The sequence below is a fragment of the Saimiri boliviensis genome, chromosome 5, assembly GCF_048565385.1.
Source record: "Saimiri boliviensis isolate mSaiBol1 chromosome 5, mSaiBol1.pri, whole genome shotgun sequence".
Classification (NCBI taxonomy): domain Eukaryota; kingdom Metazoa; phylum Chordata; class Mammalia; order Primates; family Cebidae; genus Saimiri; species Saimiri boliviensis.
This window is the reverse complement of record NC_133453.1, coordinates 138,469,997-138,497,594: the sequence shown is the minus strand read 5'-3', so window position 1 is coordinate 138,497,594 and position 27,598 is coordinate 138,469,997. Positions and strand designations below refer to the sequence as shown.

The 27,598-nt window shown below is 38.0% G+C and overlaps 1 protein-coding gene across 17 annotated transcripts in view; it reads right to left on the bottom strand.

Moving 5' to 3' along the window:
- The window catches only part of MCTP2 (multiple C2 and transmembrane domain containing 2), a 279,413-nt gene that overhangs the window by 133,483 nt on the left and 118,332 nt on the right, over positions 1 to 27,598 (bottom strand). For 16 of the 17 annotated variants that reach the window (XM_074400075.1, XM_074400073.1, XM_074400064.1 and 13 more), the window contains 6 exons: positions 21,924 to 22,066; positions 21,081 to 21,157; positions 20,435 to 20,546; positions 16,373 to 16,408; positions 5,015 to 5,179; positions 2,699 to 2,829 (listed from right to left, as the gene is read on the bottom strand). In XM_074400075.1, the coding sequence (XP_074256176.1) occupies positions 2,699 to 2,829; positions 5,015 to 5,179; positions 16,373 to 16,408; positions 20,435 to 20,546; positions 21,081 to 21,157; positions 21,924 to 22,066 (664 nt within the window). The remainder of the gene's footprint in view (positions 1 to 2,698; positions 2,830 to 5,014; positions 5,180 to 16,372; positions 16,409 to 20,434; positions 20,547 to 21,080; positions 21,158 to 21,923; positions 22,067 to 27,598) is intronic. The other variant, XM_010349398.3, reaches the window with a different exon arrangement.

Here is a 27,598-nt window from a genome sequence, read left to right as displayed (position 1 = left end):
GAAGAGAATTTCCCCAGACAGTCCATCCGGAGTTTTAATTCCAGTGTTCCATTATGAACATCAAGGTTTTATCCAAAAACAAATCATGAGACAGGCCTTGGAGAAGAGGCAGTTAAGAAACATTTGCACCAGCAGAGAGCCTCCTGATGCGAAAAGGCTTTTCCAACAGTTGAAAAATAAAATAGCTGGGCCTTAGAATGAAGATCACAAAGCAAAGCAAATATGTTTCAAACAAAAACCTTGAAATATTTAAACAATAGCCATGAAGAAGGAACTGTAAGTAGCATGTCAGTGATGTGCCTATGCTAGCTCAATCTTTCAGTCTGAGAAGCAGTCGATATTTTATCACAGATATCCCCCACCTGCAAGTTCGCTGCAGGGTGAAGCAGTGGAGCCAGCTCCCAAGAGATACTTTTGTTATCTTTTGTACTACAGAAGAGGAAAAAGGAAAAGGATACCCAAAAAAAAAATTCTTTAAAATTCACGAAGAGGAAGAACAGAATGACCACTAAGACAGGTATACATCTCGGTTACAAACAGGAAATAGCTAAAATAATAAATGAATGTCCAAATGACAAAACATGGATTACAAGCGACATCTTAAATTGCTTTTTTTGTCCCTGTGAAGCAACCCAACACTCATTTGGAAAAGCATTTCCTATTATGTGAAGGAAGCATGACACCACAATGACTTGTGAAATGCAAGGGCATTATTCTTTGCACCTACTAAAACAACACACTGGCCATTCATCACAGGAGGCCCCAGTTCCCACTGTCCAGATGACATTTGGGACACAGAGTTCTCTGCATTTGCGTAACTGATCTTTGCTCCTTGGACTAGCACAAAATTTCAAATCCTCCCACCATCGGTATTGGCAGGGTCCCAGTATACCACAGCAGTGACAACGTCAGAGATACTGAGAAGTACCTGAGCTATCTTAGTTACCCTGTGCAGGTGGAGAAGTGAGAGACAAGGTCAGTTCAGACATCTGACAGGCTATGTCTGCGAAAGACTGGACCACAGGAAGTGGTTTTGCTTCTAAATGCACACCTGGCTGGGAGGTGGCCAGGAAGAAATGACTACAAATCTATCAGACAAGCACAGAATTAAGGATGTGCAGATGGTGCAAAGTAATACAACTAGAGATGTGGAGGGTGAGGCCAGAGGTCTTAAGTGGGGGCAGTGCTGGTCCCCTAGGGGTGTCTGGACATGTACTATGGAACAAACGGATGCTGTGTGCATGTGTCTGTGTACATATGCTTGTATGTCTTCTACACAGTCATCAAGGAAATTTACTGGTAGCAAGTAGGTGAGAGCCAGGTTTGCTACACATCCTGTGGCATGCCAGACAGTTCTACGCAACAGGGCACCAATATTGAGAAACACTGGAGCAACATTCCACAGGTACTGAACTTCCCATGCACCTATCTCATGTTACTGAGGTGGGATGAGTCAATGACAGCAAGCAGTCAGACACCGTGCTTAGTATTTTACCGAGAAAAAGCCCGGCACAGGTATTGAATAAGCTGTGTCTCAACCCGTTTATGCCTCTAAACACCTGGCTGATGAAAAAAAAAAAATTCACTTCCTTGGGCCTTTGCATCTCCTCATCTGTAAAATGAAGGGATTTTTACTAGATAGGTGGTTTTCAATCTTTATTTTTCAGCAACAAAACCCTTTCTTCAAATAGAATCCCAATATAGAGCACAGGCAAAAGCTGAGATGCTCTGGCTGCAGAGGAGAGCTTGGGAGGCCCTCCCATCCCTCAAGGGGTGACCCTAAGGCATCTCTCTGAACCCAAGATCTGGCTTTGAAAAAGACACTCCATAGTGGTTGGGATCTCATTTGACATCTGTGTTCTAAACTGAAGATCTGTGCACAAATGATATGTGTACAGAATGAACACAAGGCAAGTGATTTGATAGAGAAAACTACTTGGTCTTTGAAAACAGAAAATCCTGACTCTGGAGCTCATGATTAACTCCAAGGCCAAGTCATGTCTAAACTTCTGAAGCTCCATTTCATCATCTTTAAAATGAGCATGATATCACTAACTCAAAGTGCTTTCCGAAGCTCAAAGATGATCTATGCTTCTACCGGCATTTCCTTCCTGCTTACTGTATGCCAGTTACAGTACCTATGATGCCTCATTCCATTGCATTTTTCACTACAACCCTAGGAAGAAGCAATCATATTGATATTATTGTTCATTACACATGTGAGCATCTCAATTAAGTTGAGAGGGCCCAGAAGTAAAGAAATAAAAGAAAACAGAATTGGTCTCAAATTCCATTGCTTAGGACAGAAAAATGTTTCCATCATGGGAACACCTAGCCTTACTTAGACCTTTACTAAATTATGTAACATGTCAGTAGGTAGCAAAACCAACAAAATTATAGGGTATATTGGAAACTTGTATAAAATGTTTTAAATAGTCTGAGATGGCAGGTTAACTTTCTTTAGACAATTCCTTACATGCACAATTTTAATCAATATCGAATGACATTTCCCAATGAAACAAACAAAAACACAAAGCAAACTTTCCCCCAGTTAGGACTGGCCATCTAGCTCACTGATGGTGCTCTGGGGTGAGAGATGCAAGTTAGTGCCCTCAGCCCTTAACAGATAAAGATTATCTCTCAGAACCAGCCCCATGCAGAAACAAGCTCCCACCACTGGAAAGCAGAGGCGACTCACGTGCCCAGACGTTCCTCATGCTTTTTGCTGTCCTTTCCCCACACTTCAATGTCCAAAATGCCCATCCTGTCAGAGAAGTAGTGAAAGTCAAACTGTTCCTGCCACTGCGGATTTGCACTCTTACACAGTGTCTAGAAAACATGCAGTTATAATATTTATTTTCTTAAAATGTCATTCATTGCTACAGAAGCTACACATTAATTTCATTATTAAACTGCAGGAAATCAAGATGATGGACCTTACCCCTTACAAAGGTAAACTTCCCTTTTTAGAATGAAAGGGACTTGGTGGGTTCAAGAATTGGCAAAACATTACTATTCTCTTAGCTGCCCACTGGATCCAATAATTTATCCACCAAGTTACAAAGAATACTGTTACCTCACGAGAAACCATAAATTATATATACACACACATACACAGTGGACATATATCAACAGACATCTTACAGGAGATCACACTAATTGCTTAATCAAATGCAAGTAACACTTTTGTTGGCATATCCATTCAGTGCCAGCTTACCAACTATATAAATTAACAGTTTGGGGTCTTAATTAACATCTGTCAGAGGCGCTAAATGAGAAATCCACGACTTGCATATTGCCACCTATTTTTAAATCTGAAGTTAGTGAATCCAGTCACTAGAATTGGAGGAAGACTAGCAAATTCCACTGCAGCCAAACCTAAAAATTAACAAGACTGACTTGAAAACTTCAATAGTGTTTCTGTGTTCTTCAAAAGTGATTTAAACTGCTTCTATGTTTGGTTCATTGGCAGGATTTTCATTTTGGTTTCATTTACATCGAGACTAAATTTGTGACTACAAAGTGAGCAAAAATGTTGGTCCCGGAGGAATAGGCTGTACGGGTGCTGTGTCAGGTATTAAATCCTGGTACCAACTATTCTTGCATGAGAACACCATGGAGAACTCAGACTTCGGCTTCAGCCAATGTCAAGTAAAATCATTTCAGCTGTTTTTCACATCAGGCTTAATATATTGGATCACAGAATTTAGAAACTAGGTTGGGGGTTGGGGGGAACCCTGTTAGACTACAAATTAAATGCAGTATTCCTGAAGGGTGAATGTAGCAGACACTGAACTAATTCTACACTTCGCCTTAGTCCAAAGGGCTAAGTGTGCTTAGTGATGAATAATTTTTCCATAAAGCCTTGGTCTGACCCTGGCAAGCTAAAGGAATCTTAGCAGAGAGAGATGGTTACCCTGGATACCCTCGTCAGCCTGAAATTACCTGGTTAAAATAATTATCTGCATACTTCTGTCATAACGAGCCCTCAATTTTCACATTTTTTGTAAACTATTCTTCAACATGAGCCTCAATTCTCTACTTTGTGCTACAGTAAATGACATCTAATATTTGATTCTGCACTGAAAAGAGGTTGCGCACAACCTCTTATCTCCCAAAATCATTTTCCAACTTGTCTGTATCTGCTACATCCTCGATGCTAGAAAGTCCAAACTGCAAATATCCTCGGGTCCATTTTCAAAATCGTCCACTGATTTTTTTTCTTCCTATGTGGCTTTTGGCAAGTGATTTAACTTTTAAGTGCTCTAGCGCTCCCTCAATCCATAAATAGGAAATACTCCTGTCTGACGGTTATGTAAAACTAATTAATTATCATGGTTTAAAGACTATAGTTTTTAAAATAAAATCCACACCAAATTACTAAGATTAAAAATTAAATGGAATTTGGATCGCCAGAATAGGATGAATTATTTTTAAAGACAGTTAAAAATGCCATTACTTTCATTTAAAATGAATCGCTTTTAATACTTTGGATAGTTTATTATAATGTTTAATCACAGAAAAAAAAAAACCAGCAGCACTAGATACTATTTTTGGTGTGAAGACTAGCAAGCAAGAGAAAGCAAAGAGTTTATAATCCTGAAAATGTTTTTAATTATCTCACGTATTTTAACCCAAATATCACATATTATGCTACTCTACTTTGAAGCATTTTGAAAACTAGTTATCCTTTTCCCACATTCTATGAAACACAGTTTGCTTATTTTCAAAATGAAAATAAGTCATGCATCCAAATATGTGATTTAATAAGCTTTCTCTAGCTCTGGGTTACTATATTAATACAGTAATTAATATGAACTATACTAAGCAATTAAAACAGTACCCACATTAATTGACTGCATCTATATAATTATTTTGTTTTCTGCTCCTTGATGTAGTTACGAGGGCTAAACAGAAATCATTTCTACTTTTGTAAAATTTAAAGTGGGAAACAATTTTTAATTTTTTTTTCATTTTAAAGATATTGTTCTCCTTACGGAAAGATAGAACTTACCTTACTTTTATACCTCTGATCTCCCAGTTTTAACTGGACAAACATCTCTGTCATGCTTCCTCCTGAGACATTCTTCCCTTCCAACAGAGTTATACTTATAATCCCGTTCCAGAGTTGGTTCTTTTTCAAGGACTCAGACAGCCGTAGACTGCGTATCAAAGAGGACTAAAGCAAAAAATAAAGATGACATGTAAACTTGCTTATAATTTCTAAGAGTGACTTTGGTGATCATAGGAATTCCAACTTTCAATATTTGATTCTAAAAAAATCCCTCCCTGCCTGGTGAAAAGTGTTATTTTTCACTGGTTTTGCAAACCTGCCGTCAGTTACGTGACTTCCTTCTCAAGCTTTGGGGCTGTAGTAATATAGTGAAGGATGAGTATATGCAACACTTTGATTTGGCACTGGCCTGTACTCCCACCCGGATGCTCTCTTTGGTGGGATTCCTTCAAATGGGCCTTTAGCTATTTTAATAGTTTGAGAGGAAGAAAGGCATTCTGGAACCAGAGATCTTATACAAAAACAAGGTATTGCTTTGCAAGGAAGCAAAGTATCTGTAGGCATTGAGAAATAATGACTGAATTTATCCTTCACATTTGACTCTGTCCCCACTTCTCTTTATTCCTTGGGCTACTACCAAAAGCCCTATACCATGTAAGATTCACAACTCCAAATACAGCCTTGGGGGTGAGAGCAGCAGGGAAGGGGGTGTATGAAGTACATCTCACTGCACCTGGGACCCAGGAGGGGTTCAGTAACTTAACTTTTATTTCCTTTTCTAAATTATAATCCTCACATTCATATACACCTTGTAGGAAAAAGCAAAGGTCCTGTTACTGAATTGTAAACAGAGTAGCCACACTTCATTAAATTTCCACTATGTAAATTTTTAAACATACACAAAAGTAAAGAGAAGAGTACATAGAGTACATTGAATCTCCAAGTATTTAACCACCAGATTCACTGTCTTCCAAATCTTGTATTACCTATGCCTTCATTGTTTTTTGGCTGAAATATCTTAAACCAAAATCCTTATTTGTTTTTACATAACCATCCTGCTGTGATCACACTCAATGGTGTTAACCATAAATTGCTTAATATATTAAATACACAGTGCACATTCACATTTCCCTGATGGTCTCAACCATGTCTTTGCATGGTTAGTTGGTCTGAGTTGGGATCCTCACATGATCCACATGCTGCATTTAGTTAGCAGAGTTCATTTACGTTGTCCGTTCAGTAAGTGAAATGGCACAAGCATAGGCTTCTTTATTGAAGGAGAAATAAATGGGCTGAAGAATGTAAATGGTGCTGAGCATCATCGTCGAGCAATGAATTTCTAACACTATATATTCATTCCTGTCATCGCAAACTGTATCTTCCAGATCATTTAGACACCAATTTGCTGGGACACCCGTTAGTCATAATTTATCACAACAAATGGCATGTCAGTACCACAGTCATTATAGACCAGCTTACCTCATGGAACCCAGGCCACTCCACCACTCTTAATAAATGATGCAACAATGCCACACTAGGTATTTTGATCATGCATGACAACCTTAAACAAAATACATTCAAGAAAACACATATTCCCAGACTTCTTATCAGCATTAGTCCATTTTCATACCGCTATAAAGAACTGCCTGAGACTGGATAATTTATAAAGGAAAGAGGTTTAATTGACTCAGTGCCATGTGGCTGGGGAGGCCTCAGGAAACTTAATCACAATAGAAGGTGGAGGGGAAGCAAGGCACCTTCTTCACAAGGTGGCAGGAAGGAGAAGTGCCAAGTGAAGTAGAAAGAGTCTCTTACAAAGCCTAGCATGAGAACAGCATGGGGGAAATCTCCCCGATGATTCAATTACCTCCACCTCGTTTTTCTCTTGACAAGTGGGGATTATGAGGCTTACAATTTAAGATGAGATTTGGGTGGGGACGCAAAGTCTGACCATATCAATATCCATGCAGCTTTTCTCTTAAAACACACGCATGCATGCGTGTGCGCGCGCATACACACACACACACACACACACACACAGACACACACACACACACACACACACAGGTTTTGCAGGTGCCAAGACAGAACAGAAGGGGCAAATGAGGAAATAATTTTAAAAGGAAAGAAATATTCTCTTCTCTGGTGAACATGAGTAATTCCTTCTTACTTCATATACATATTCATATATATATGAGAATATACATATAGAAATATTTTAACTATATCACAAACTTTTATTATTGTATGTGTTCCATCTGGAAGAATATATGATCATTATTATTTTATATAAAAATAATATATTCCAGATATGACATACTCAATAAAGGTTTATAAAACAGTTTAAGTGATTTTTTATTGGTCATAAACACACACCATCACAATATGTAAATAGATGTATCTGCATATATGCACATATATCTATTAACGTCTACATAGATATTGATATACTTAATACATTTTTTAGCTTATTAGATACATGGGCTAAAAACTTCTAACTTTAAAACAAAAATGAGATTTTGATTCATATATCCTGCTGCAATGCTTCCTTTTGCTTTTTTCTTCTTAAAGTTTGACTTGCCAACCAACAAGCTAAAGCATGACCTGTCCCACGGCCATGCTTCAAAGTTCCGACAGATATATTCCTCCCTAAACACTGCAACTATTTCAAAATCCTTTTTACAAAAAAGGGAGTAATGTCCACAAAAGATCAAAGGGCATCCTACAGTCTGGCAACTGCTTAAGAAAAATGGCAGCACTTCCATGAAATATGCCCTAAAATAATTTTGCGGCCTGGTATGTCCTAATTTCAAATTGGATGTTTATCTTGGAAAGGCTTCTATCTAACTTGTCCATAAAACAGCTCCACTTAGCTCTATGAGCTCTGTGAAAATGGAATCCAAAGCTGGTTATTAAGGGGGCCTAGAGATCGGTTCCATATGGCGGAACAGCATGGGAGGGCAAGGCTGAGGCCTGTATCAGGCGCGGCTTGGCTGGAGCTCCTGATCTATCCATGGACACTCGTTGCATTACACCATAACATCTGGATTATTGCTTGTAATGTCCCTGGGAAATATCCACTTTCCATCAAAGCTTTTATCTATCTCAGTCGGACTTTGAACATTTTAGTATTTAACGCAGTCATGTTTGATCTGATGGACTTGCTTTCTGCTGTCCAAGATTTTTGTTCCCCCCACCTAAAGGGAGGGCAGGAGAAGTATTTATTGCAGAGCTCACAGATAGAAAAGAACACAAGACCTTGATTCTACTTATTTCACCCCAAATATTTCTGCAAACTGCTATAAGGTTATCTCCCAAATAAAGTTTCATCTGTGAGACACACATTGTGGTGGAGGTATGTGTACTTTAAATAAGTCTCCTAATTCTTTTAATATTTTTCTTCCCCATACTTGATAGGTTTGGTGAGGCTTCAGACCAGGGAGTCTGGGGTTGGGGGTAGGGCCTGGGCCATCTAATGTGTGCTCTCTTGCAGAGCTGGGCTTGCAAAAATCTTCTGTGCTCTTCAAACATCCCTTTTTCCACCCACAATAAATCGACTCATCTGCACTCACTCAGCTGAATAGCTTAGGTTTTCATGCCTGTGCCCGAGCCTATATGTGAAATTTGTCATCTTAATGCAGCCTGGAATGTGAAAAGAGAGAAGGAAATGACCCATCACAGGGGGAACCCATCCCACCTGAATTGAGACAGACACCAGGAGATAGTAAAAAGTTTTGGGGCCCTGACCCTAATTTCTCAGCAGACATAATGGACACAATATAGTGCATCAGGGTTTTGTTATTTTTCCCCTTCCTCCCAAAGGATCAGGCCTTTTTGCTACTCCTATGTTGATTCATTCATCTGCTCTGTCTTTCTCAGGCCCCACCTCACTGAATCCCCACCCATTCCTCTAAAACAGAAAGGGTGACTTCCATCTAAGGCACAGTGGCTGGTTATTCACAGTGAAAACAAAGTGTGCTGTGCAACTCAGAAACAGATTTAACTTCTCTAAAAGTGCTTTGAAAACACTAATTTACTTCTTGTTCATGATAATCCCAAGGCAGGAAGGGAAGAAACTTTGGAGTGATACTAAAATTATAACAGGTAGATAATCCTCCTAAGTTTCTGACCTGGGAATACATTCTAGAAACAGTGAATGTACTGTCACTGCTGGAATACACAAAAGGGACTACAGTTTGGTGACATGCATTATTTGATGTTTGTGGCCTGGGGACATGCTGGGGAGACAGTGAAGTGAATTCCAGTCTCTTTTCCTTGGCATGGCTGCAAAGGAAACTGAGGGAGGATGGACAGGTCAGCTTGGTGCCTCTTATCTCTTCCAGGCCAGGAAGAGTGGCAGAGAGGTCAGGAGGAAAGAAATCCTAAAAGGAGCACATGAAGAAGTCAGGAGCTGAAGCACAGCCTGTGGCCGTCAAAAGCAAGGTGACATTCAGCTAGGCCGCACTCCAGAACTGACTATGCCAAGCAATACCCATGACATAATTATCCAAAATACCCTCTCATGTATAGCAAAATACCAATCAGTCAACCAATAAAGAGGGCAGCAAGAAAAGGCACTGACCAGAGTATACCTCCCAGGTGCCACATAAGGCACTGCTACTTCATACATAGTCTCAGAGACAGAAGTGTAAACCTATCAGTGTTCCCATGGTGCCAATCCATCCCATTTTGACTCTTGTTAATTGTTTTTCCTAAGTCATTGTGGGAAAGTAAGTAGTAAATGGAAACAAATGCATTAAAAAAATCAACTTAATAAGAAAAATTAGTAGTAAAGTCAGATTCCAATTATGTTGACCACTGCTTTGAAAACCAAGAGAAAACACTGAGCCTATAAAATGTTTCACTGAAATATTCCTTTCAAGCTTTTTCAACATGTAAAACTACTGTTTCTTGTCAACAGCTTTTATTGCATGACATGAGAAGATCCACACATCCATGCAACAGGCTCCCAGGGAAAACCCTTCTCTGTAGCTCCTCTCTATCATCTGAAGAGGAAACTGGACCCATAAATTATCCTAGAACTACACAGAAATCCTTGCATGAGAATATGAAAAAAAAAAAAAAAACTTTTAAATTTCCCACTTGTAAAAGTCCACAGGAGTTGCGATTTATACTTGTAGATAAAAACAGTATCAGTTCCAGAGCTATGAATAATCTGTGTGTACAAACACATTAGCTATTAAAGCTTTGCATTAAATTTAGTATTTTTAAATTATAAGATAAAATTGTCACTCAATTTTTGTACTTAAAAATCAGATTAAGAGAAGATTTAAAAAATGAATTAAAGACTATACATACCCAATGACTCTCAGATTTTAGGACCAGGGAAATGCTTCGGATACATTTCCTGCTATTTAAAGAAAATAACGAAGAGACAAAACAACACAAAAAAAGCCAAGTGATTCAACAAGATTTTCTTATTGCCCTGACCTGCAGGAAGCTCAAAGTTAAATGTTGGGCTCATGTGCAATACTATTAATCATCTTATAGTTCTTGATTTACTTGTATAATCCTGCTAGCCTTCCCTTCTCTACCTTTTTTACTTAAAATACTTTATAAGCACCCCTACCCAGTGCTGGGAGTAGAGTGAAGCAGTGAGACTCAGGGCTTATCCTTCAGGTTCCCCAAGTGCAGGACTGTTGCCTCCGCCTGGATTCCTTTCGTTTGCTGTTTTTGAGATGGAGTCTTGCTCTGTCACCCTGGCTGGAGTGCAGTGGTGCTATCTCAGCTCACTGCAAACTCTGCCTCCCAGGTTCAAGCAATTCTCCTGCTTCAGCCTCCCAAGTAACTGGAACTACAGGAGTGCACCACCACACCAGACTAATTTTTTGTATTTTTAGTAGATATGGGGTTTCACCACGTTGGCCAGGCTGGTCTTGAACTCCTGACCTCAAGTGATCCACCTGACTCAGCCTCCCAAAGTGCTAGGATTACAGGCATAAGCCACTGCACCAGGCCCCGGATGCCTTTTTATGTTTTGCACCCAGAGCACCTCTCTTGCCTCACCTCTTCATCCTAGCCCACCTCCATCACCTTAGGGTTAGGAGCCAGAGCCATGGCCTGCAACGCCTGCCCTTCCTTACATCTCTTGCTTCTTCTGCAATTCCCAGCATCCCTCTTTATACCCTAGTCCTATAATTCTCAGCATCCTTCTGTATACCCTAGTCCTACAATTGCCAGCATCCTTCTTTATACCCTAGTCCTACAATTCTCAGCATCCTTCTGTATACCCTAGTCCTTCCCAGTGCTTCTCAAATTTGAAGGTGCTTGACAGTCGCCTGGAAGCCTTGTTCAAAGATGTCTATGCCTCATTCCCAGAGTTCCTGATTGAAGAAGTAAAAAATGGGAGCCAGGAAGTTAGATTTCTAACTGTTACCAGCTGCAGCTTGTCCAGGGGACACACTTTAAAGCAAGTTGTTTAGAGCCCTACAACAAATAGTTTGGAGCTCTTACCATATGCCACATTATTCTATCCTGAAATGTTTCCATTCATTTCATCCTCCTTCTCATTTGATGAGATTCACTTTTTTTTTTAATCTAAGAGCTTCCCTGAGGACAACACAGAGACCAGTGACCAACCCACTCCACCCACCTGCAAGGCCAAGATGGATGATGATCTCATTGCACACCTTGAATACCCCCATCATTACTCCTCATCTCTCCTACCTGCTCATCAATTCTGATGCTCATCAATTCTGATTCCTCTTTGTATCCAAATAGGTTCTACCATAAGAGTATGTGCTCAGGTAGAGGTTTGGGGGCAAAATGGAGCCGAACATCATTGAAAGGAGAGATCTGACGAAATGTTAAAGAAGACAGTCCCTTTGTCCCTCTGGTACGGAGTACATAGGGGCTTTGAAAGTTCTCCTAAGTTGATAGCTTCACCTAAACATGGATACAGCTTCCAGGAAGGAGGAAAGCCTCTAGAATCATTAAGAGAAGATTTTAAAAAATAGTTAAAGACTGTACATATATTCTCATGCAAGGATTTCTGCCTGCAATATCTGTCCAGGTTAATACTGACCTAGAATTCATAATAAGGCAGCAGAAGAATTAGGGTTAAGACATTCAGCAGTGGGTCAGTGCAGTGCCACATTGAGATTGATTGATTTAATTGATTGATGATAGATAAAATAGAGATAGATGACAGATAGAAACAGGTAGATAAATTAGATAGATGGTCTATGGTCATACCACCCTGAATGCACCCAATCTTGTCTGATAAATTAGATAAATTAGCTACATTAGATCATAGATTGAAACTAGACAAGCAGATAGAGATAGATGTATAAGCACATAGATAAATGTGGCTGTTTTGAGTATACAATTCTCCAATCCTTTGAATTTAACTGAGAAAATAAAAAAGTAAAAGGTGTTACTAGGAATAGGCATTTGAATTCAGTTAAGAATGTGTGAGAACCGAAAAACAGTACAGCACACAAAAAGCACTTTATTAATTGGGGAATAATTCCAGGAAAAAACACACTTCTTTTAATTCCTCAAATGGACCATGTTTCCTCCTACAAGAAGGTTTTACTTGTACTACCTGCCTGGGCTGACAGAAATAAGATATGTGAGTTCAATTACAGAAAGTGGTACAGTGAGAGAGGGCATTTACCTAGGTGATGAGAGAAGGGGCATCTTTGAGTAGCTCCTTTTCAATCCAAAGATATATGACTACAGACAAAGCAATCAGAAAACTTCCTCCTGGTTCTCACCTGGGCTCTGGTAAAAGAGCAGTTCATTTGAGAGAGGAGACAGAGAGGAGAGAAGAGGGAGGGAGAAAAAGGAGGGGAAGAGGGAGAGAGGTGAGGGAAATAGGAAGAGAGGAGAGGGGAAGAGGGGGAGGGGAGAGGGGGAGGGAGAGTGAGAGGAGAAGAGGGAAATAATCTACAAAGGCCATTCAGGAGTCTGGGGAGGGGAAGAGAGGGAAATGGGGAGGACGGGGAGGATGGAAAGGGGGAGGGGAGGGAAAGGAGATGAGGTGGGGGAAGGAAAAGTGGGGAGAAGGAAAGGGAGGGAGGGGGAGGGAGGGGGAGGGAGGGGGAAGGAGGAGGAAGAGGGGGAGGGAAATGAAGAGACGCGGAGGGGGAAGAAGGTGAGGGGGAAGGAGAGGGAGATGGAGAGAGAAGGCGGAAAGGAGAAATGATGGGGGAAGGGGAGGAGGAGGGAACAAGGCGGAGGAGGAGAGAGGAATGGGGAGGGAGGAGGGGGAGGGGATTCATTCCCTCCAAATTCTATGACTGTCCTTCCAGTGTACGTAGCCAGGTGGAGGCCAGCTGATAGGAGTACCTAGAGAATGTAGCTCGCAGAGGTCAGCCTTTGCAATAACAGAGAGGAACCAAAATAAAAGACTATAAAACCAAACCGCCAACAATTGGCACTAGTAGTCAATTAATTTCACACAGAAAAAAAAGTGACAGTAGTATAAGTCATGTCTCTTACTTTAGACAGCAGACATATTAATACATACAATGAGTCAGAAGAGAGGCTATGTAAGAGTATGTGCTTATCTCAGTGAAAATTCATCTAAAGTGAAGAAAATCTGTAACTGAATAGCTATTGGAGTCAGACATAACACCTATATACACCCAAATAATAGCAAGGGTGTGTGTGGGGGGGGGGGCTGTGTATATGTGCATGTGTGAGAGAGAGAATTTGTGCCAAGTTTCTGAACACAGTAATTTGTCAAAGCCATTTTTCATCATTGCTTTTGTCTTTATATTAGACTATTTGATATAAGATAAATAAACACTGTTAATATTTTTTAGCTCTCTAATTATTACACAAATTAGAAAAGAGAGAAATAAGGCTTGGAAACAAATCTAGTCACACTAAAGATCATATACAGTCAATACATCAAGAGAACTAGGTGTCTAATTCAACCCTATTAAATCAAATTCCCGGTACATATTTAGTGCCCATTTCAAAAGGCTTTTAAGTGAAACCTGAACCTATTTTATAAAGGCAATCTCATTGTATTTACTATACTGAAATCCAGGGAAGAATAGTAAGGAAATAGTTGAAAAAAAGAATCTACAAAGGCCATTCAGGAACCTTTTGGATGATGGAAAATTATAGATTTATAGCATTAAGAAGCAATTATCTAAATAAAGTTAAGAAAAAGATTTAGGTAAAAAATCCAATTATGTTTTTAGGTAATACATTACTTGGGACTAGTAAAATTTTCGATACTCATAGTTAAGTAATCTTTATGTCAAATTATTACATAATATTAAATTCAACATGGAAATCCTAAAATAGAACATTAGCATTTAAACAATACCAAAAGACAGGCTAACCAGGGCATTTTAACTACTTTTAAAGATTGTTAATCAAGTGTCTATAAAGTCTCCATGTGAATAATTTCCCTAAGCCAAATTAGACACTACCTGACTTTTTTCTTTGAAACTGCACATTCGCAGAAACAAAAAGTCAACATAATTGCAATTTCTCAGCAAAATATAACTTTCATGCCTTGAATAAGAGCATAAGTAGCTTTCAATGAACTGTATTTATCTAGGATATTATTAAACACGTTCACTCAGGATGGGCATGTATTACCTCCCTGAGCCCAGAATGCTGAAGTCAAATTCGAGCAACTACCATGATGGGAAAAAAGTAAAAAAAAAAAAAAAAAAAAAAAAGCTCAGTTGTAAGACACAACTCTGAAGTATACATATAAATACCGCTCCCCGGGATCTTCTGTTCCCTTCATATTTTTGATCACTTTATCCAGGCCGTCAACATGTTTTCTATCCCTCCTCATTCGTTTGGCTGTTCTTCCATAACCTCTCCTGTCCTCCCTAGACTCCAATATTCCCCAAGCTCACAATTTTTCTTTCCAGCCTTTATGTTCTTCCACAAACTGCCAGTGCTCCTCCACAGACCAAAGCTCCCTAACTAAAGATGGTTATTGATGTACAGTACCAGTGTTTTAGTGCAGCAGCAGAATCAATAAACGAGAAAATACTGCTTTGTCAGGCTTCACCAAAGCATTCTGGGAAACTTTACTGCTTTGGGTGGTTACAGAAACTCTTAATATGGGAGAGGAGAGCTGGGCTTTGTCTTGTGGTGAGAAGTGATGTTCTTCTACCCCCTAGTGACTATAAAGGAATAAGGCAGACGTTGAAGAAATGTTTGAGATGGCTCCATGTTAGTATTTATTGCATATTAATTTGATTTCTAAAAAGAATCAAAGTCTTGGGAACCAAGTGAACTCATAGGACAATGAAACACCTTATGAGAATGATTTTAAAGCATTCAAATTGCAAAGGGTATGTATTTTAGTATGAGTCAGAACTTTGTTTCATTTGTATTTGCAAAAGTAAGATTTGAAAGTTTGCTTTCTTCTTACGTGACTAGTAAAGGTCAGTTTAAAATTCTCTCTCTCTCTCTCTCTGTTTGTCCTTCATATCCAAACCATAATCTTTTAGCTAGAAGTGCCCCCAATTTCAAAATCTTTATTATGTAGAGAAATAAGTAACTGAGGTACAGTGATGTTAGACAGAGCTGGCATATTTGTGGGTGTGCAAACACAGGCATTCACAGAGGTCATCTACACATCTTCCCATCACACACCAACTCCACTACAATTCAGAAACTGAAGGAAGAGTCTCAAATGTTGCATAATTTCATGTGAATTATTTTGTTGTTACTGCTCGTTACAAAACAGTGGTGCTGCTAAATTAAGTTACAAATATATTTTTGTTGTATTTTTACACTAATTTTCACAATTAGTCATTTATGTTACAACTGGCTACTTTAATAACTTCATAAATTAATAATGCATTCTTGCACCTTTTATAAATCAGACAAAATTGTGTAATTGCTTAAAAAGACACTAGCAATGTAAAAAAATAAGTAACCAGCATTTCACGAAGAAAGGTTTAAAGGAAATTTCACTAAAAAAATTACAAATGGCTTTTTCAAAAGATATTAAAGAGACTTAAAAAGTATACCACGTATTTCTTTCAACCTTTACGTTGCCCCTACAACACAGACACTAGTTTCTATCTCAGGACAAATAACTTCCTAAAGGGACTAAATCTAACAATGCTAAACTCTAAATAATCCAAGCTTAATGAAGTGTAACACTCTAACATGGCCGGTACATATAAAATGTCACCACTAAAACAACAGTCAGCTCAAACATCTGGCAATACCCTTATTAAATAAATTTTTAAAGGAAGCTTGCTTTCTTATTCCTAACAGCAGTAAGAAGAAAAGAATTCTGTTTGATGTAAAGGTTGGGTAATATCTACCACATAGTCATTTGTAGTTGCTACAAAGACAAAGTTTTTAACCAAATGATCTAAAGAAGAAAAGTATATTTACCTTGCTGGCACTTAACCGCTTTCGATTTGACCAACGCTGAAGATTGTGTCCATGGAATGGTGAAAACGGCAAAATAAAACAGAGAAAAATAGAATCATCATCCATGCAATTATATTATGTTAGATGATCCAGGTTACATGAGATAATTAACACCCAAGTTCTGAGGTTACAGAGAAAGCACGTTTCAGCAAGAAAATAGAAACAACAGCAAAAAAATCACATATGTGGTTGTGTTACGTCATTTTCTCTAAGTGTTCAGTATGAAAAAACAATGACATAAAAATACTGTTTGACCTTTAGAAGTACATTTTTAAAAATTACCTTAAAACACCATATTTTTCTCTCTCAAAAAATAGAAAGATTTCTTCTGTTTGAAATACTCAGATAGTATTATAAAAATGTTTAATAAATTCATGACTACTGATAGTTCATATTTAGGTTACCATAGTTTTAGATGCTAGAAAAAAAAAATCCATTTACTTTCATTGAGTAAATTTCAATCTTCAAAACAATGGAAAAAATCTGACTAATTATTGGATAATTAAGAAAATGTGATAATACAGTCTAAGGAAAAGAAAAAAAATTCTGAATAGCAAGAAACTTCACCACTATTCTCTTTTGATCTCTCATCTGTCACACTAAGGCTGCTGAATTTTGCCTATAAATTCTCTCCAAGCAAAACCCTGTCATTACTCCTGTAACTGTTCAGTACTGCAGAGCTCTACTCTGGCTGGTTAACCAGCTAACTGGTTGTTACAACTTGGATAAATTTGGGAGATTACAACTCAATTATAAACCTAATCAAGCAGACCACATTTACTATTTTTCTTAAGAAAAAAGTATCTTTAGGTAAATGACCAATCCACTTTGCCAATGTTTTCCCAATACATTAGAAACCAGAAAATTAATAGTCTTCAGGGTAAATCCACCGATACTGCATTGACCAGCAACTAGAAATGTTGATACAGAAATGACTGGAAAATATTCTTCATTAATTACACGTCCCCTAGTGAAATTGTGAGTTCAACATTCAGCATATGACAGAGTTGTAGGTACTACTACCTGGATATTAATATCAGGGGGTTTGGTGGGTTTTTTTGGTTTGTTTTTTCCCCAAAATAGTAACAGATATTTTCACCCAAAACAACCACCCAAATTAATTACCAACTTTTAGGCACATAGGGCAATTTGGGCCTATAGTAACTATATTTGACATATAGTAACTCATTTCTTTTTTTTTTGAAACAATTATACAAGATAAACAAAGAATGCAAAAAAAATTATTGAAAAATGACTATTACTATTCAACAATGCTACCAACTACCATATATTGAGTGTTGCTACCCAATTCCAAGCACCATATTGATAATTTCAATCTTCACAATTCTATAAAATGGACACTCTTTTTATCCTTGTTTCAAATACGAGGAAATTATAGCTTAGAGAGGTTAAATAAGTGTTTGAATTAACCAGACCACTGGTGGAGCTAGGAATCAAACCCAGGCAGTCTGAAAACAGAGTCCATAATTTTAGCTACTTCTTTTTCCTATTTTTGCCATGGAAAAGAACACAGAGCATGTTTGTCAGCCTTCCAGCTGGCGTCTTCCCTTCTGCCTGTACCATTCTCATATACACTTAAGTCCCTGGACACAAGAGTCAATTCGTAAACACTTTGCACATACTGAGATTTTTGTCAGCTTGGTTCCAAAGCAATAAAGGCTACCTCAAAAATGACTGGGAAAAAAATAGATTAAAAACCGAGATCTGTCCACCAGAGTTTAAATTAAAATAGAAATTTATAAACAAATTATCTCACTCAAATAATCTGATTTCCAGTCCCAAGTGCTAGTCATTCTCGCTTAAAATCTCAATATAAAAATGTCTTTAAATATTAACTCAAACTCAATGAAAAGAACAAAGATTCTGATAATCTATTATACCCCAAGGCCTCACAATATGCAGTTAGCTGAATAACCACACATGGCCCAGAATAAATTATTCCTCAATTAATTTTCTTTAATCAAAAAGATAAATGGGAAAAAACTACCAATCAGAACATATAAGAGTAGGCAGAGTTTTCTATATTTCCATTATATATATATTACATACTGTATATTATCTATATACACATATTTAACTCCATATGTATATGTATTTATATGTCTATATGTGTATATACATGTATCCATATACATACACATGCATATTTATCTCAATATGGAGATAAATATATATATATACGTGTGTATATATACAGAGATAAATATACGTGTGTATGTACAGAGATAAATACATGTGTATATATATGGAGATAAATATATATCTGTACATAGGGAGCTAAATATGTGTGTGTGTATGTATATATATATGTGGAGATAAAATATGTGTGTGTATATACATGGGGATAAAAGTATATTTGTGTGTGTATATATATAATATATTGTACACTAAGCTTCTGCCAGACAAAGACCCAAGAAAAGAAGGAAGCACATGAGTGAGCAAACAGACATCTTGACAAAGTCTTCAACATGGGAGGTGGGGGTCGGAGGAAACCAGGATCATACTCAGAATAAAACTGTGGCTGTTCTCAAGCCCTGAAAAGACAGTCTCTTTGAGATCTTTCACAAAAGCAACTCCAAGCTGCATCTAGTATTTGCTGTTCTGCAATTTGAAATAAATTTAAAAACTAAAATGGCATTATGTTAAAACTCCAAATTTTGGCAATATTGAACATGTTTTAAGTGCCAACATTACTGCTAAACATAATCTAATATGCTATAGAAAAATTCACAAAGGTAGTCAATTGAATATGCAGCTATTTTCATGGTGAAATCAACTACCTTTACAAACCCCACTTGAATATATAAGAGACTGAAGATATCAGCTGGCAAGTTGTCAACCACGTGACAAATAATACCTGTTTACACTGCCTGGCCCCCAGCTCAAGTCACTGGTCACCTGCTGTACCACTGACACCGAATCCAGAGTCACAGATGCAGCAGCAATGCTGTCCAGACTAAGAAGAAGCTAAAGAAAATCCCTCCTTCTGTAGTTGGGATAAGAAAAAATACTTTTATTTTCAACATTGATTTAAAACACTTTAACATTAAACTATCTCTTTTATTGAGGTTGCAAGTGTCAACAGTGCCACTTTTTAAAAAGATGTAATAAAAAGAATTCAAATTAAAAATAGCAGATATTTAGCTGAATCTTTGAAAAGGCAATTGAAAAGTTCCACTACAGTTTTCCTACCACTTTAAGCCGTCTTCCATGAGTTTACTAGTAAATCAATCATGATTTTCATCATAAAAACTACAACTAAAAGCGTAAGTGATGTCAGAATCAAAAGTATCCTCCTCATCCACCCCACTGCCTCAATTCAAGAAGCATGACCGGAGACCTAATTATAAGTAGGCTTTATACTTTTATATTGGATGATAAATATGCTAAATCATAACACATCTGAAAAAGCAGGTCCTTTAATTGGCTTTAAAAATACTTCTCAAAAAATCATTATCAAAGATACTTTTGTTCTAATATAGCCTTAGAATTATAAAATATAATCCCAAATAAAATAAGATTATGATTTGTATCCACATTTTTGCTCATAAGAAGAGTCCCAATCATACTGTGACAAAATCTAATGCTTCACTGATGCTACAGACATCTTTGATAGGTACTATATCAACTAGAATTTTCCATGTACTAGTAAATTTCCAAGTACTAGATACAAACATTAAAATTTGTATTGTCCCAAAAGAACTCCCAATGGAAAACTTGGCAGCTAAAAGTAAAGAAAGAAAGAAACCAGAATCCTGCAAATGTATACCTGTTCATTTTAATAACACACAAAAAATAATTCCTTAATGAATTTCCTTTCCAGTGTTTCAAAAAGAGCACTGTATTAAAACACAGATAGTTTAAGACTCCATAAAATTTTTCACCCCTCCTAAAATAACTGTAAAACTCTCAGCTGTCTGCTAGCTATCAAAGGACAATTGCCATGATCCGTTTAAAAAGGACAAAATGAGCCATTTAAAAAGAACAGAAGGTCCCACTTACGTGTCTCTTGAAATCACCCTGTTTTACCACTAGGTTCAAATTTAAGACGATCACTCCCATATCATCTTCTAAACTGTTTGGATCTTCCAGTTTTAAAATATGTTCAGTGGTTCTACAAGCAAAAAGCAACAAATAATGCTACCACTTCTTGACAGGACTGTATTGACCTACAGCCATCAGGAGTTTATGGTAAAAGTCTCCTACCCTCGAATAAGGATTAGACACAACGTGAAGAAAGCACAAAACTTAGTGAAAATAAAACAATTATATCAACGGTAGTGAAATGGTTTGGCATTGTTTAATTCAACAGTTCGTTAACTGATCCCCCTCCTCTACCACCCAAATACATGTAAACACTTGTTCTAATTTTAAGTTAATGAAACTGAATATTAACAAATGAAAGTACGAAATCCAATACGTAATTTAGAATGCATTAAAAATATTTAACATCTGACTAATATATTTGGCACCTAGAAAGGAAAAAATCCTTAAAAATACACTGAGAGTTATAACACTTTAAAGCTCTCTTTCCTTTGTTCAGATATGCTGTTTCTGTCATTTGACCTCACCAAGCACCATTTAACATTATCACGAGTTCCCTTGAAAATGGCATCAATAAAACAATTAAAAAGTAAAAATGCGGTACCTGTTCAGCTCAAGATCACTGAGAATGACAAATGCGGAACCCATGAAATCAGATGTGGTTAAATCTCGATCATATACCTACAAGGAGGACAGAGGTCAATAACACATCATTATGGTAAACCAACCGAGTTTATCAAATTATTAACAAATGCAATAGGTTGGAAATTTTGAAATCCATCTTTCAGATCTTGAAATACTTTGCATAGTACAGTTACAGACAAATTTAGTCAAGACAATGCACAGAACAAAATTATTCAATCTTGCCCATTTTTGCCTACTATGATCAAAATAACAGCAACAATTTCTTTCAAGGCTGTATTTATAGCCATTGAAATGTTATGCACAATGGACCACTCTCTGTAGTTTAAATAGTCTGTCATTAAAATTTAGTATTTTCCAGTGAGCAGATCTGCCAATTAAATAGAAATTTGCTAAATTTTCTATAGCAATCTCATCCTGCACTCAACTCATGCAGTTTTAACTCAGATGTTGCAGCAACTGATACAACTGGTGGCTTGCAGCTCTATTAACTATAAACATACTCCTAATAAGAAAGGCTTTAGTACTTGTTACCACTGTATTACCAGTAATAATTCTTCCACATTTTGTAGATTTAAATACAATCAATGCAGATATTATTTTCACTCTAATTTTCACTGGAGTATATCTCATTGATTGAAGAGAAACAGAGTGTCAACAAATAGTATAAGAAATTTCTCCTGTACTCATATTTTTAATCTGGCCTAATATAAGAATATTGGCCAGTTCACTCCTAAGAGGAGATGAGAAAATGCTGAGAAATGTTTTTAATAAAGGAGCAGATTTGAAAGCCATCGGTGATTACCTTCACACGCAGCTTTTGATCAAGGCTTTGTATTGGCAATACAACTATCTCATCCCAAACTGGGTTCAGGTTCTTATATATGACTTTACTTTTGTACAGCGTCTTCCCATTCAGCTTAAATTTCACATAAGGATCACTTGTGCCTTTTTTTTAAAAAAAAAAAAAAAGAAAACAAGACAGAATTTTAAGATACATGTAAAAGCCTGGGACCTCCATTAAATAAAGGTCCTTTCCCCCCTCCCCCAACTAATGTCTCCCTGCACAGAGATTAAAGGCCTCGGAGGTGCAAGATGGAAGGAGACATGGAACAATTCGGGGTAAATGAATGATTGTTTTTTCCCTTTAGTGGTAGAATATAAATGGGCTCCTTGAGCATTTTTTTGTTTTGTTTCATTGTGGGCAGGTCACCCCTATGCTACCTGCAAAAATTCAAGAAATAAAATCTATCAGCACCAGCTAACAGGGTCAGAAGTCCTAGGGAGAAGCCCAACCCTCCTAGGAGGTACAGCGAGTCAGTGAAAAGTGAAAGAAATCAGTTTCAAACCTTTAGCCAGATGGCTGATTCAACAGAATCCTGTACTTTAAAATATAATCATAATAAATAAATCTCTGGAATCACTGGCTCAAAAGATGGCACGATGGGGCTACAAGTGAAACTGGAGGCGTGGAGATTAAATTGACAAAGTTGCCATTCTTCACCGCCTCCCCGCACCTGCACTAAAGCGGCCAACATTGTCTCAGCCCGGCCAGCTGAACGCCACGTCAGCCGGGCCCTCAGCTGGCCTCAGCGCTGACACCGCTGACCCGCCCGGCTCCTCCCTGGGAGCTTTGAAACAGATGCCAAAAGAAATGAATAATGTCCCTCCAGTCACTCTGCCCAAAGCAAAAAGAAGGGCTGATGGCAGACCCTCCTCCACACTTCTCAGATCAATTGAAGTAAAAAAAAAAAAAAAAACCAAAAAACAAAAATGCCCGCCAACATAATACATGAATTTATGTACTCTGTGTGTGTGTGTGTGTGTGTGTGTGTGTGTGTGTGTGTGTGTCATGCATGTGCATCTCATGATACAAAGCTTGGAATACAATTGTTCATGACTACCTAGTGAACGGTAAACGAAGAAGGCTTAAATGAATGAGCAATCAATGAGGAGATAAATGAAGGCCAGATGATAACGCTACAAAGGAAGAAAATCTAATTTGGGGAGTTGTGATACTATAGTTAATTTGGAAGCACTGCACAGTGAATAAGCATACAAAGACCAACAGCCTGGTCTGTTCACTGATACATTCCCTGTGCCTTGGACAGTACCCAAGATAGCCCCCCACCCAGAATATTTATTAAAATGAATTGCTGATCTCAACATCAAGCCAATATAGTCTAAGAATATTATATCAAAAATTAATTAGGCTATTCTGTCACAACATTTATCAAATCATTACTATCCATCATACATTACTTCAATCTTTTATTTTCTTCAGCTCCTTTTGATATTTCTATTTAGCTCCAGTACTACAAATTACTGAAAATGGAATGCAATACATTTCCCAGCTATTTGAACTGAAATTAACATCACTGTGAAGTAAAATTGCAGCCGTGGCTGAAAAGCCTTACTAGATTAAGTAAGGCACGATTTTGAGAAGTCAGCCTTCCAATATTGCGAGGGCGTTCGCTTTAAACAAAAAATTAAATAAGCTGCGAATATACACATACGTAGCCAAATCTCACATTTTAAGTTTGGTGACACAGGAGTAGACACTCATCAGTCTTTATTGAACTTGGATACGCACACGAGTGCACACACGCACACAGACATACACACGCCATGTTCAGAGGCAGTTCTGAGAACAGTAAAAACGAATGCATTCACAGCCATTCAGTGAAATGCTCACTAGTGAGAGTGCAATCCACCCACCCCCTCCCCTTACAGCAGAAGAGAGCACCTCTGGTGAGTCAGACTTTAACAATCATTCTGATACATATATATAAAAAAAAGTGGGGGAAAACTATAATAAAAAGAGGCCTTTAATTAAATGAAATTGCCACTGTGGGATCCGGCCTTCATGCTTGTCAGCGTACTCTCAAAATAAACATCTCAAAACGAGGCCTCGGTGGTGTCAGTTTCTCACAGGCAAGGCATACTGGGTAATCCCCAGGCATCTTGACAGCTACATAATGTTCAAACTGTTTCACGGGTGAATGGCGGCAGTTGCGTGAAAGAAAATATTAATGTCTGGAATTAATAGAAAAAGGGACCGGGGTTTACAAAGCCAAACAAGGAAAGAGGGTGTCAAGTTAGTGCAGCGTTAATTGTTAGGGAAAATTTGAGAGAGGCGGGAGCACATTGTGATTTTCTCTCTGAGCCTAAGTGCCTCACTGTCAGGGAAGTGACATCTCAACTAGGCAGCTTCTGAAAAGGGGTCGGCCACTCAGGAATGCAACTCCCAGATTATACAAATGATGAGATGACACCTGAATGGGTGGACTTTAACCTTGTTCGCTGGGAGCTTCAGACACAATGAGGCTCTTGTGGCAGTGTGGCGCTTGGCGAGGAGAATGAAGCCAGGAGCTCAGAGACGGTGCTTCCATTCTGAGGCCATTACCAATTCTGCCCTGTGGACCTGATGGAATCTCTCAACCTCAGACATAGACTATCAAGATGTAAACATCTGTGGCCCGAGTGTCCTGCTTCATTCCAAACACACAGCAGTGTACATGTACATAAATACATACATATATAGACACACACATATACACACATACATAAAGCATACGTATATAATTATTATATATATAATGATGTATATATAATATACATAATATATATAATAATATACTACATATAATAATATAATCGATGTATACGCACAGACACACACACATATGTGAGCAAAACTAACAGCCAGTCATCATCAGTCCTCTACAAACACTGCACCAACCTCCCTTCTAATGACCACGTGTGACTGCCCTTGTTTCTTCTACTCCTGCCCACTGACACTGTGGGTCATCAAGTCTCTCTCAATGCTGCATCTGTCAGGCATGCTAATGGGCCATGAACAGCTTCTGGCCATTTCCAAGCATGGCTCCCTGCTGGGCATTCCAGGGGGTTACAAGGTGCACTGATCCCAGATCCTGCTCTTCTTCACCTACTGGGCAGCAGGCAACCCAGAAATAAAACACGAAGTCCAAGAAGGAAGTGTCCCAACAGAACAGAACCTGGGAATAATGATGGCTCATTATTACTATGGGAAATAATATTATGGGAAAACTAGTTCTAGCTGAGGTACCAGTGGAAGCTGCAATAAAGAAGATGGGTGTTGAAATATGGGTGGATCAGAGCAGGCAGAGGAGGTCTTTCCAGTAGGAGACATTTGCTCTAAAAGCGAAGGAGAAAAGGAGACTCATGGACATAGGGAAGAGAACATCACAGACCAGGGCCTATCAGGGAGTGGGGGGCTCGGGGAGGGATAGCAGGGGATAGATAGGGGAGGGATAGCATTAGGAGCAATACCTCAAAGGAAGAGTGATGGAGCAAACCACCATGGCACATGTATACCTGTGTAACAAACCTGCACGTTCTGCACATGTGTCCCAGAACTTAAAGTATAATTAAATATATATACAAGAAAAAAACGATGAGAGTGGTGTGATGCAAAGCACACATTTCAATCTATCCAGAGATTAAGGGAAGGACAGATTATGAGAAATAAAGTTTTAAAAACCAGATTTGGGTCAGAAGCTCAAGTACACTATAAAAGCAAAGTACGGAGTTTAGTTTATCATCTGGAATAAATACAGGTGTTTTATTTTTATTTTCCTCTTCTTTATTTAATTTTTAAGAAAAGTAACATATGCACACAACTCTCAAAGGGATGAAAAGTAAAATCTCTGTGCTAGTCCTCTTCACCGACTCTCATTTGTCTGATATACCCACCATAAATAGTTTCTTGGGCATTTTACAGGAAAAAAAAACATAAAAATTGTTTTTAGTGGTCTCATGCTTTCACAATTAACATTCCTTGGAGCTCTGCTCATAACAGCAATATAGAGCCACTTTTTTTTTTTTTAAAAACCAACTGAGTATGTATTCACTACATTTAGTTTATGTAACTAGTTACTAAATAATGGATATTAATACCTTTCCCAATTTTATTAACTAGTACAAATAATACTGCAATAGGCATCCTTCTATAATTAATCTTGGAGTTCCTAAATGATTATATTCACAGGAAAATTTTAACAATGAAACTGCTGGAGAAGTAAACATGAAGAGCCCATGGTTTTGTCTTTTGCTTACGGACTTAAATGAGCCCCTTCATTATGGAAATCAAGCAGCCACTGACTATAAGTCTGGTCAGAATTTGTTTATACTTATGTTATTTCTGGCAATAAGTGATTTCCATTTTTATTTTGTCAAATTTACCTATGATGTATTTATGGATTTATGGTTTTATAGTTTAACATCCTGTTTAGAAATAATCTCTCACTACAAAATTTTAAATTAATTCAGCTATGTTTTCTTCCACTGAATTTATAGTCTTTCTTTTTGTTTTACACCATTTAAGCCTTTGGCTCACCTGGAATTATTTTAGTATAAAGAGGGAAGGAAATTCAGGTTCACTCATGAGCAGCAGGGTAAAATGTTCACAGCCAAAGTTTAGACATATAAATCTGACAGCAGCTTATAATTGAGAATAAAGAAGAAAGAGGGTAAAGCTAGGAAACCTGGTAGCTGAGATAATATAGCAAGAGCTAGCTGAGGACTGAGGAGAATGTTGGGACCAGACCACAAGAAGGACCTACTCAGGTTTTGGGACGTGCCCTAAAAAGCACTCCCACAGAACTTCATCTCGAGAGACAGTCCACGAACAGGAAGGTATGTGACCTAAACCATTTAGAAAAGCTGCTCCTTCCTAGCCTACAACATTGATAATGTAGAGTAAAATGTTAAACTATGCTAAGAAACGCAGTACAGACAAGTAACAAGCTGGATGCATGGCTCATGTCGATAATCCCAGCACTTTTAGAGGCCAAGGCAGGAGGATCACTTGAGGCCAGGAGTTTGAGACCAGCCTAAGTGACACAGTGAGACCCCACCTCCAACCAAAAAAAAAAAAAAAATGTTTCAAAAAATTATCTGGCTGTGGTTGCATGTGCCTGTGGTCCTAGCTACTCAGGAGGCTGAAGAGGACTACTAGAGCCCAAGATTCTGAGTTTACAGTGAGCTAGGATTATGCTGCTGCACTATAACCTGCCTAACAGAGTAAGACCCTGTCTCTCTAAACAAACAAAATCAAAAAACACCTTAAACTTTTCTACTCCATATTTTACAAATTTATTTAAATAGAGAAAACATTATTTGGACCACCTGTGAGTGTATTATTAAATATCTGCAAATCAAAGCTCCTGAAAGGTAAGATTAATGCCCAGAGGTGCTTAATAGGCATGGTAGATGGATTATACTAATGTGATGGACAAATGAATGAATAAACTTTGAAATTAGATGAGCATGGTGAATTAAAATCTCAAGACCTTTCTTTTACTAACTGTATAACTTTGGGCCATTTACTCCATTTCCTTATGCCGTAGTATCTTCACTTGTGAGACAGATAACTACCAACTTTAAGGGATTATTTTGAGAACTGAACAAACCAGTATACTTCAATGATAGCAGGCA